This window comes from Oratosquilla oratoria, chromosome 41, assembly GCF_046742065.1.
Source record: "Oratosquilla oratoria isolate Oo_2021 chromosome 41, ASM4674206v1, whole genome shotgun sequence".
NCBI lineage: Eukaryota > Metazoa > Arthropoda > Malacostraca > Stomatopoda > Squillidae > Oratosquilla > Oratosquilla oratoria.
Window position 1 is genome coordinate 976,930 of NC_134817.1, and position 12,045 is coordinate 988,974.

General features: G+C 47.0%; 1 protein-coding gene across 2 annotated transcripts; it reads left to right on the forward strand.

The window, feature by feature from the left end:
• The first annotated feature begins 281 nt into the window (after nt 1-281).
• On the forward strand, nt 282-8,035 carry LOC143020874 (transient receptor potential cation channel subfamily A member 1 homolog). Of its 2 annotated transcripts, none has more exons than XM_076177734.1 (4): nt 282-419; nt 4,108-4,231; nt 4,737-4,895; nt 5,435-8,035. In XM_076177734.1, the coding sequence occupies exons 2-4, from the start codon at nt 4,109-4,111 to the stop codon at nt 7,763-7,765; spliced, it is 2,613 nt and encodes an 870-aa protein (XP_076033849.1). In that variant the 5' UTR covers nt 282-419; nt 4,108; the 3' UTR covers nt 7,766-8,035. The 2 variants fall into 2 exon arrangements, with proteins under 2 accessions (XP_076033849.1, XP_076033850.1); XM_076177735.1 differs by having other exon boundaries at nt 4,758-4,895.
• Nucleotides 8,036-12,045: the final 4,010 nt, after the last annotated feature.

Sequence of the window (12,045 nt, forward strand, 5' to 3'; positions counted from 1 at the left end):
ATATGTTCCGTTTAACAACTCTTAACCTTACGTATTTGCTACTTTCAAACATTTTAGGCATACATGTTTGAGGCACATTAATCGTTGACGCACGATCTTTTACTCTCCCCAAGACATCATATGGTTAAATAGTATCATTTATATACGTTCTCTCTCTCACCTAATGGTTAGAAAATGGTAGCTGCAGTGAAACTACAGACTTTCCTATGTTTGTACACGTTTAAAGGCTAACTGGTAACTGTTCATCCACACAAGCGACGAATCGGCGGCACGCCTGACCCCAGCCAGACAGTAGTGTGCGGACTTCTGTGCCAAAAGCAAGTGTACGCCTTCGTCCGATTTTCTACTTGAGTGCATTCACCTACAATGTCCTAATTCTGGAATCATCGTCACAGGTGTCCAGCAACACAGATCCACAAGTAAGTAAGACCATGCGAGAGAGAGAGAGAGCTGCGAGTGTGTGTTATAGTACGAGGAAAAAACCTCACGTCGGCAGAACGTGGAAGAGAAACGCAAGGCTTGCGCGCGCGCAAACAGTCTAAGCCCCGCCCACACGGAGCATCACGCATCAGCGACTTGATGCAGTAGTCGTGTTGAAAACTTGACACTAGCGTCCGGACGGGCTGCATCACTGCGAATACCTTGCGCGAGCAACCAGATCTCAGTCATCATTTGGCTTTCACTGGAGGAAGATGTCTACCGACGCTCTACTCATTAAATCATTAAACCACCACAGCTTTGGAGTGTATATATTTTTCGTGCCAGCACCAGACTTCTTTGATGCATTGATGGCAGTCATTTCCCTGTGAAACTGTGTAGGAAGTGTTTTGGTAATGTCTTCATTCCGCACATTACATTTTGTTAAAGAATATAAGTCAGCTTTCGATGCTTGTACTTTTCATATTTCTCTTCTTATATTCTTTGCACTTGATATTCCAAATGGCTGGGTACTGCTTTAGTAGTTTAATGAAATGTAATATAATAGTCTTCGTCCACTCGAACGGCTTTGCGGAAGTTGCTTGTGCCATTGTATGAAACTAGAAGAGCGAAGCAGAGCGCGTGCGTCCTCTTCCTTCAACTGTCATTGACACACTGCGCAGCGATTCGAAAATCGAAATCGGTACGCCCCATGACTGCTTTCATGATGCTGCGACGAATTAAAGTCACGTTTTTCAACTCATCGCTCATCAAAATGCTCCGCGTGGACGGGGCCTAAGGCCAGTACGGAGTGTGTTCGTGTGACTCAATGATAGGTTCACCATGGTCTTGGATCACGTGCTGAATTCGTGATCAACAACTATTACCCTCCCGGGTGAGAGCTCAGAGCTCATAATATATGACCGGTCTATGGGTAATGGTGTGTGTGTGTGTGTGTGTGTGTGTCCAGTCGCACATTCTCCAAGATTTTATCATACCAAGCTTCAAATGTGTTTGTGTTTGCGTGTGTATTTCGTCGACATGGCAGTGCACCAGCGCTTCTATTCTTTTAAAACTACAAAATTATAGTGAAGTTTGGAGCAAATGAGCACAGCTTGCGATATGGCATAGATGGAATAGGTGATATGGCAACATCGGAATTGTTTATATATATTCAGTCGTAGGTCGTTCGCCAAAATGCCGCAGCAAGGATTATCCTTAGAGCTCAACCTGGGACTAAGATCGTTGACCTCCAAATGGAGGCTTCATTGCCTTCATTAACATCACGGGTCAGAAGGCTGGAGGTCGACTTTCTGCCAAGTTGGTCCAGAGCCCCAGGATAACTGAGCTGAGTACTCAGAGCCTTGTGACAGCTCTGGGACGAGTGGGTACTCTTATCCACTCCGATACCTGGCTATCACAAGCGGCTGGGATCCTAGACTCCTTCAGGCTCACCAGCACTCTCCTTGAGAAGGGTAGGGACTCTCCACACCCAGAGTTCAAGCCCCCACCACCATGGCTGTCGATACCTGCAACTTTCGTTGTCACAAAGCTTCCCAGTAAGAAGTAGTTATATGATCAGGAAAGGTACGAGCGCAGGCCCTACAAGGCATTCGCGCACTGTCGGAACCTGGAATGGCGGTCTATTACACGGATGGCTCCGTAGACCCCAACAGGCCTCGCAGTCCGGGGGCTGCTTTCGTGACGGATGGTTTGACCTACGGCAGGAGAGTATCTGATCATGCGTCCACTCTCCAAGCTGAGGCCATAGCGGTCCAAGGAGCGTTAGAGCATGCTCTAATATCTCGAGCTGGTCCTGTGGTAATCCACACGGATTCACAGTCTCTGCTAGGCAGCTTAGAATCGACACAGCCCAGCGACATTGTACGCCTACTGACCTCCATCCTAGCACTCCTGCTGAAGCTGCATCAGCAAGGCAGGAGTGTTACGCTCAACTGGGTGCCAAGCCCCTGTACCCTACCTCTGGTGCTTCAGGTTATAATGTACTACTCCTTGGTGCTCATAGTAATTGCCCACTCCGTCCTGAGATTCAGGTTAAATGTTAGATTTAGTTAATAGGTGACCCTAGCTGCAGTGTAGGATTCACTATAACTACATGTTGTTACAGATGTAGAATATTGTAGTATATCATTAATGGTCCTACTCTGGTATAGTACTCACTCATACATGTTGATACAGATGTAGAAAAATGCAGTATATTATTAATGGTACTACTACGATATAGTACTCACTCGCACTGTTTTGTTACAGTTTAACATTATTTTGTTGTTCCTTTGCTTAACGCAATGTTCCTTTTGGATGGTGCTCAAATTTTTGGACTCAATGTTCCTATGTGTACAAACATTTCAGTAATATTAGCAAAACTATAACAAGGTTTATGTGTCATATGTGTACTGACTAGTATTACTCATGAATGTATCTGGTCCCCTCAACCCCCTACGTATGTTGTCCGTGTGACTTACTGTAGAATAATAACCTGATGAGGACCACAATGGAAATAAGCGTACATGCTTTTTGTGTTATCCTCGGCAATTTACATTTATTATTTCAAACTATGTGTTCTTGTCATTATTTGCACTTCATGTACATTGATTCATTGCCAAATAAAGTCTATCTATCTATCTATCTACGAAAAGGCCTTTGACTAGGTCGAACATACGAACACAAAACATTGACACAACATTCAACGAAACTTTCACACAAAAGATGAGACTCGACCAAGTGAAAAATGAAAATCACGACATTAGCTCTTCAGGGTAATCAAATTTCACACGACTTGCTTAAAACCTTTCTAAAAGAACCTTTAGAATCTTTAGTTTGGAATTCAATTTATTTAATGAAGAATATTCTTGATTATCTGAGATTTGTGGATGGTTTTCTAGTTTCAGAAACTGTAGAAAAAAAAAATCTGTTTTACCTCAGTAAGGAAAGTCTGAAAGTTGGATTGAATACGACTGAGAAAAATAGCACCAAAGTAATATTCAACTAAAAAATTCAAAGTAGTGCATAGTCAATGTTGAGAACACTGAAGTAACTGAAGAGTATAATCACTGAAGTCAAATGTTAAAACCGACCATAGATCATGAAAAAAAACATATATAACTTGACTCAATAATGTATGAAACGCAAATTTGACAATCAGTATATAGTTTCAGCTATGATCTATGGATACGGAGAGCAACGGGGATATCGCTCGTGTACACACAAACGAACCATTTTCATTTTGTTTCTTATTCTTTTTTCCTCTTCTGACCTCTTTCTGGATCCGCTCTCAGCTGAATAAAGTCATCTGGAGCAGGCCAGAGGAAAGTCTATAAAGGCTGTCACCACAGCTAAAGACTTAGTCACACCAAACTTACGACCACCGGCGACCAGTTGCAGGTAGTCTTTGCAAACTCCCTGGTAGTCGGTAATAAGATAAATAAATAGATAGATCGATAGATGTATTACAACGCACAATGAATAGTCCCCAGTACATATATTTTCACCTTATCAACCACATTAACTTTTCCCATTTCAATTCTTTGCATAGGTTTTGTGTCGCCGACCGATCGCTTGATTTTCGGTCGAAGGTGGTCGGAAACAGGTAGTAAGCTTGGTGTGACTGGGGCTTAAGGATCAATGCCGTGACTTGAACCTCTACTGACTCGCCAATTTGATCGTTTGCAGCATGTCCCTTCCCGAAAATCCTGAGGTGGCCCACTGTCCCCTTCCTACAGACGACGACACATCGCAGGGGAAAGAAGCAGAAGACGCGGTCAATGGTCCCGCGCCCATGCCACCCATCATCAGAGTGAGTGCCCCCCCTCTCCTCCAAATTTTCATAAATCAAAATCGCTTTACTGTGTGACTACTCTGCGCACATACAGACACGTACACATATGTTAAAACCATATATGGAACTTGGGCTCTCATCCGGGAGAGTAGAAGCTGCCGGTCACGGGGTCCGACACGTGATAAAAAAAAAAAAAAACTGCCTAATCTCTCCCTCACAGCATTACCCAGAGTTTTGAGCTCTCATTCGGGAGGGTAACAGCTGTCGACCACTAGTCCAGCTGTCACTAGGAACTAAACTTCCACTTCACTGAGGGAATACATGACTTCTATTACCATCATCATTATTACCACGATTACTAATATTACCATCATTACCACGATTACTATCATTACCACTATTACTAATATTACCATCATTACCACGATTACTAATATTACCATCATTACCACGATTACTCTCATTACCACTATTACTAATATTACCATCATTACCACGATTACTATCAGCACCTTTCCTCCAGGCAATCTCGAGAGGCAACGAGTTTGAGTTCCAGAGGATCGTAGAGAACCAACCGGACATGCCGAACAGGATGGGTCACGTAAGTTCGCCGCCCCTCCAAGTCGCCGCCTTCGAAAGAAACCTCCGCGACCTTGCGTTCCTCCTGGAGGAGGGCGCCGAAGTGAGTGAGAACAGAGGATCTCTCCCTCTGAGCTCTTTTACACTCGTGGGGTCCCTTGAAGGGGGGGGGGGTTAAATGCCACGACATCGCATAACGATCCTTCAGATCGTTTCCTTCGTATGGTAAGCCCCCATGTAGATTCCCGATCTATCTTATTGGATAGGACCTCTTTGCCCCGAGGTCAAATTCCACATATTTTATTCTTGCTAGAGCCAGACGATTTCATTCAGTCGAGGGCGTGACCCTTGTCGTGGAATAAAGCTTAGTGAGGCGTCACAAAGGGTTAACCTCTACAAATAGCAGACACCACCTTGCCCTTGATCTGGGCGCTCTGCCCGCGTGCCCTCACTTCACACAGGCTGACCTCGCCCTCCGTTTTCTAAGCTTTCGGAAGAGATGCTTTGATGGCCCTCTCTGTTTTGCTTCATTTGATTCTCTATTTATTTCATTTGTAAGATGTATTGATACAATTGTTTACCTGTATTTCGTTTCTTTAATTTCGCCTTGAGATATATATATTATTATTTTTTTTTTCTTAGGTCAACAAACCCAACGCTCAGGGCTTTACGGCTCTCCACGTGGCTGTCATGAAGGAATGGCACCAGGGAGTGGAGACCCTCCTTCGCCACGGCGCCGACGCCAACGCCAAACCATGCGCGTCATCCAACTTCGAGGGCATGCACAGCAAGACGCCCCTCCAAGACGCCGTCCGACGCGGGAACGTGACCCTGGTGCAGCTCCTCCTCCTTCAGGGCAACGCCGATCTGTCCCTCACCAACAGCAACCACTCGACCGTCATTCACCTTGCCGCCCTGGCGAGGAACACGACGCTCCTGAGGATGCTGTTGGCGAAGAAGGAGTGCGAGGGCCTATTGCACAAGGAGGACGACTCCAACAACAGCGCCCTGCATTCGGTTCTCCTCGGGGATGACAACGGCGAGGAGGACATCGACGAGAAGGCCGTGGATTGTTTGAACCTTCTCCTGGACCAGGGCATGGAGATCAATAGCCTCAACGTGAAGGGAGAGAGCCCGTTACTCCTGGCGGCGAGACACAAGATGCCCTTGGCCCTGGAACTGCTCTTACGATGCGGGGCCAAAGCCACGGTCGAGGCGACGGACGGCACCACGGTCCTCCACGCCGCCAGCGCCTCCGGCTGCTCGAATTGTCTTCGAAAGCTCCTCCAGTTGCCCAGGACGAAGAACCTCGTGAGGAAGGAAGACATAAAGGGCAAGACGCCCTTCGAGCTGGCGGTGAAGAGCTGCTCCCTCGAGTGCTGTCAGCTCCTCCTCAGGAACGGGGACCACCTCGGGCGCCGTGACAAAGACGGGGTGTCCATGTGCTCCTTGGCGCTGCGGAACCTTCCAGGGTCCCAGGACTTCCTGGAGAAGGTCTTCGACGAGAACCTGAGTGCCTCGGGGGAGGACCCGTTCGATCCAGACTTCTCCGTCACCTTCGACTACTCGCCGCTCTTGTATGTGTCAAAGAACGTGCAGACTTCTGTCCTTCCCGAACTGACGTCTTCCAAGACGGAGGAGCTCCTGAAACACCCGCTGCTCGAGAGCTTCCTCTTCCTGAAGTGGAGACGCATTGCACCCGTCTTCTACTTCAACACTTTCGTCTACTTTATCTTCCTCGTCCTCCATTCGGCTTACATCATCCTCACCTTCGGAGAGCCCCAGATGTCATGGAAAGAGAAGTCTTCGCATCTCATGAGCATTCGGATACTCTTCAGCGTCATATTCTTCCTGATCGCCATCCCGAGCATCTTCCACGCACTCATCAACTGGAGACGCACCTTCAAGGAGTGGGAGACGTTGTGTAAACTCGTCATCCTCTTCACCACCTTCTACATCGTCTTCTGCCTCAACGTGTTGAGCGACTCGAAGATGGTAGTCGAGACCCACATGGCTAGCATATCGAGCTTGTTCGCTTGGATCGAGCTCATGGTTCTTCTGGGGCGTTTCCCGTCCGTGGGGGTCTACATCCTCATGTTCAGTCACGTGGCCAAGAGCCTACTAACCTTCCTTATGGCCTTCCTTCCCCTCCTCATCGGGTTTACCGTGGCCTTCCATGTACTTATGAAGAACATCGCCCCCTTCAGCGGTGTCTTCATGTCCTTCTCCAAGACTTCGATGATGATGATTGGCGAGGTCGACTTCAAAGACATCATGGAAGGCGTCAACGCCGACTACAAGGTCATCGTCAAGATCGCCCTCATCGTTTTCCTCTTCTTAGTTTCCATCCTCATGGCCAACCTCCTGATCGGTTTGGCCGTCAACGACATCCCAGAGCTGCAGCGCCAGGGCAGGATCCACCGCCTCAGGAAGGAGGCGTCGTACCTGGCGTCCACCGAGCTCCTCCTGCAGGTCTTCAACTGGATCCCGAGCTCAGTCCGCCGCAAAATCGCCCGCAATTACAAAGTCCCGTCCACAGTCACGATCGAACCGAACAAGAAGACGAGTCACCACCTGAGAAAGTCGAAGAACTACATCCCTTCGGGAGCGCTGAAGAGAGCCACCCAGATCTGCATGTCTGCCTCGGCCTCCTCGAAGAACAAGGACACCCCCGTCACCCAGCTCCTTCGTCGGATCGACTCGAAGCGGACGCGAGATCGACACGTTCTCGAGGAGAAGATCGGGAGCCTCCAGGAGTCGTGTCGAAACCACAGCTGCAGCGACGTGGCCAAGGAGCTGCGAACGCTGAAGGAACAGCTCCTGAACCAGACGAACGTTCTTAATCAAATCCTAAGCGCTCGGACTTATGGTCGAGTGTATCCGCCCTTCTCCGGTCTGGGGGGCTCCCCCGGACGAACAGAGCCTTCTGCCGGCGACGGCGACAAACCGACACAAGAAAGGCCATCACCTTAAAGCTAAATGGTTGAGAGGTTTTCTCGATCCGAGGGCACAATCAAATGGGCGAAATCGTCTTCTGGTTTGAGAGGCGAGAAGGACGACGTCCGCTCACCCACAGGCAACTCAATGTGTTGACTAAATCCAAGTGTCGCTGGATGGCCCCCATCATCTGTCCCCCCGAGGAGGACTCAAGCCGAGGTCGACCTTGAGGAGAACTCAAGCCGAGGTCGACCTTGAGGAGAACTCAAGCCGGGGTCGACCTCGAGGAGAACTCAACCCGAGGTCGACCTCGAGAAGAACTCAACCCGAGGTCGACCTCGAGGAGAACTCAACCCGAGGTCGACCTCGAGGAGAACTCAACCCGAGGTCGACCTCGAGGAGAACTCAACCCGAGGTCGACCTCGAGGAGAACTCAACCCGAGGTCGACCTCGAGGAGAATTCAACCCGAGGTCGACCTCGAGGAGAACTCAAGCCAAGGTCGACCTCGAGGAGAATTCAATCCGAGGTCGACCTCGAGGAGAACTCAACCCGAGGTCGACCTCGAGGAGAACTCAACCCGAGGTCGACCTCGAGGAGAACTCAACCCGAGGTCGACCTCGAGGAGAATTCAACCCGAGGTCGACCTCGAGGACAACTCAAGCCAAGGTCGACCTCGAGGAGAATTCAAGCCGAGGTCGACCTCGAGGAGAACTCAACCCGAGGTCGACCTCGAGGAGAACTCAAGCCAAGGTCGACCTCGAGGACTCAAGCTGATGTCGACCTCGAGGAGGACTTAAGCCGAGGTCGACCTCAAGGTAATCCTCTTCGAGGAAGGAACGGGCTCGAGGTAATCCTCCAGGAAAGGCCTCGAGCACAATCCACGAGTTCGTCCGAGTTGACACGACCTCACCCGACGACGACGACAAAAGGCACAAGTCGTCGTCGTCATTGTGACGTCACATTCTGGGTCGTTCACTCGTGTTAAGTAGGTTTAACCGCCTCTCAGATAAGGCTTACTACAATATATATATATATATATATATATATATATATATATATATATATATATATATATATATATCTTTATATAAGGTTTTTGATCATTTTTTGTACATTTGTTGCAATGACTGTACCCTTGAACCTGTGAATACTTTTCATATGTAATATTATTTTTTCTATTTTGAATTAATCCTTTGTGTTTTTTAATTCATCCTTGGATGGTAAGGGGAGGGAGGTGTCTTTGCACGAATAAAATCATCTGGCGACAAACACACATGAGAGCGGCTGCCACTACTTTGAGTGTGTGTGTGTGTGTGTGTGCGTGTGTGTGTGTGTGTGTGTGTGTGCGTGTGTGTGTGCGTGTGTGTGTGTGTATGCGTATTTATCTACCTAGTTGTATTTTGCGGGAGGGGGAGCTACGCTCGTGGTGTCCCGCCTTTGTATCTCGCAGTGTCTAGTTTGCTCTTAAACTCATGAATGGTTTTTGCGCACACTATTTCATTGTCCAGTTTGTTCCAAGTGTCCACCACTCTATGTGGAAAACTGTTTTTCTTATGATCTCTTCTATAGCTATGGTTTTTTTTTATTTTCTTTCCATGTCCTCGTGTCCTTCTCTTGTCTCAGTTTAACTAATCCTCTCTATCGAGTATTTCTCTGTCCTTCATGATTATGTAGATAGTCAGTAGGTCACCTCTCTCTCTTCTTTGCTCCAGGGTCGGTAACTCCAGTTTAGCCAATCTCTCCTCATATGACAAGTTTGCAGGTGCCATATTTGTGGCTGCTCTCTGGATTCTTTCTATTTTCTTTATATTCTTTTTGGTACTGGGTGACCACAATGTCGCCGCATATTGTGTGTGTGTGTGTGTGTGTGTGTGTGTGTGTGTGTGTGTGTGTGTGTGTGTAATTGTGTGTGTGTGTATTCACTTGGTCTTTGGATCACGTGTTGGACTCGTGATCGACAGCTATTTCCCCCCTGGAAGAGAGCTCAGAGCTCGTAGGTCCGATCTATGGGTAATGCTATGACCTTGCACACACACACACACCCAACTCCCCGCCCACGAGAGTCAGAGTAACGACCCGAGGCACAGCAATACCGAAATATTTTCGACCCTGGGCAGGATTCGAACTGGGTACTGGGAGCACTTCTACTTCCCAGTTCAGCGCTCTACCAACCGAGCCACCGAGTCGGGGTGTGTGTGTGTGTGTGTGTGTGTGTGTGCTTATTTTCCTCGTCATACATCAGCCATGTTTGTTTGGCATTTGCAATGTTTTATACAGATACAACAATACCAGGGCCCTCACATGGAGGAGGGGGGTCCGTAGGGGTGCACCGGTAATTCTAGTCTGAACATGCCGCCCACAAGGCTGACAAAATAATTATAATAAAAAGAAAAATCAAAGGAGCCAAGAATATTTGACCGTAATATGTGAATTTTGCCTTAGAATCAACAGAATATGAAACATATTTTCCCCGTATCCTTTCTGCAATAGGGACATTGAATAACATTTTAAAAATCTGTTTAATTATTTCGCAAGCCAATAGCCATAATTTGCAGTAAGGAATGGTGGAGATGGGGAGTGGTGATGGGGGAGGGGGGGCGTCACTAAGACCCCCCCCCCCCGGGTGACGGCACTTAAGGACGTAAGGGCTTTGAGCAATAATTAATAATAATAATAATAATAATAATAATAGTAATAATAATTGATAATAATAATGATAATAATAATAATAATGATGATAATAATAATAATAATAATAATAGTAATAATAATAACAGTAATAGTAATAATAATAATACTTTTACTCTTACTCCGCTGGTCTTCGGGTCACTTGGTGATCCATAACCGCTTTCGAAGCGTCTCGCCATGTCTTTCTGTCCTGTGCCGCCACCTCCTTCCATTCTCTTGGTTCTATACTACATATCTGCACATCTTCTACAACGCATCTCCCCCAGTCTTTTCTAGGTCGACCAAGTGATCGTCTTCCACGCACTTCACTATTGAGCACTTTCTTTGGCCATCTATCTTCTTGCAACCTTGTGACATGTCCTGCCCATTTCAATCTTTTTAATCTTATTACATTTCTAATATGGGGTTGTTTTGTTTGTTCTCGAATTTCCCAGTTGTGTTTTATCCTCCATTCTTGCATTTGGTTGTCATACACGGGTCCTAAAATTATCCGCAAAATCTTATTTGCAAGAACTTCAAACTTCTCCATACCTTTTGTGAGGGCCCATGTTTCGCAGCCGTACAGTATGACTGGTTTCACTATTGATTTGTACAGTCTCACTTTTGTTGCTCTTGATATTGACCTTTTTTTAAACAATTCTATTAGGCTGTAGTAACATCGATTTCCTGCTCCGATTCTGGCTTCCACTTCCTGTTTCATTCTTCCGTCATTGGTCACCTTTACTCCTAAATATTTAAAATCTTTAACAATATGTCCATTCCCGCAATCTGTACCCTTTCTGGCAGATTAGACTCTCTTGCTACTAGTGGTGAGCAGCTACCGGTGAAATTACCGGTTTTATCGGCAACAAACTTAATGATAGCTTACAGACAAAAATTCTGCCACCGGTAAAGCTTCGTTAACCGATAACTCGATAAGCTATACCATAACACTCAGAGAGCGGTAATTTCGGTAAGCACGTCTCGGCTTGGTGGTACTGAGTGAACGAAAATGTATACACCACACCCACCCTCAGACTCCCTCCAATGGAGGGTGTCTGAGGGTGGGTGTGGACGGGACTTAGTCCCACGTTCATTCTCGCACAACGAGATACTTTACTTCTACATCTCATGCGGATTGGTCACGTCGCTTGTCAGTGGGTTGCCCACAAAGATAACGATGTCGTTAATGAGGCAGTTACCAGTTTCTCAAAATAATTACGGAGAGAAAGACAGAGAGAGAGAGAGAGAGAGAGAGAGAGAGAGAGAGAGAGAGAGAGAGAGGAGAGAGGGGGAAGGGGAAAGAGTAAGAGAGAAACAGGAAAAGAGAGAAGATATGAAAGGAAGAAGAAGAGAGAAAGAGAGGAGTGAAAGAAAGGAGAGATGGAGAGAAAGAGAAGAAAAAGTGGAAAAGAGAGAAAGAGAGAAGAAGAGAAAATGAAAGCGGAGGAAAAGAGGAAGAGAAGATAAGAGGAAGAAAGGGATGAGTTGATGACGTCACAGAGAGGCGGAACAGGCTACCCAAGCTTCACCACAACACGCTAAGCTGCCAGTCAGTCGAGTGCGGACTTCTGCGCTAAGCGCAAGTGTAAGCCTGCGTCCAATTTTCTACTTGAGTGCATTCACCTACAATGTCCTAATTCTGGAA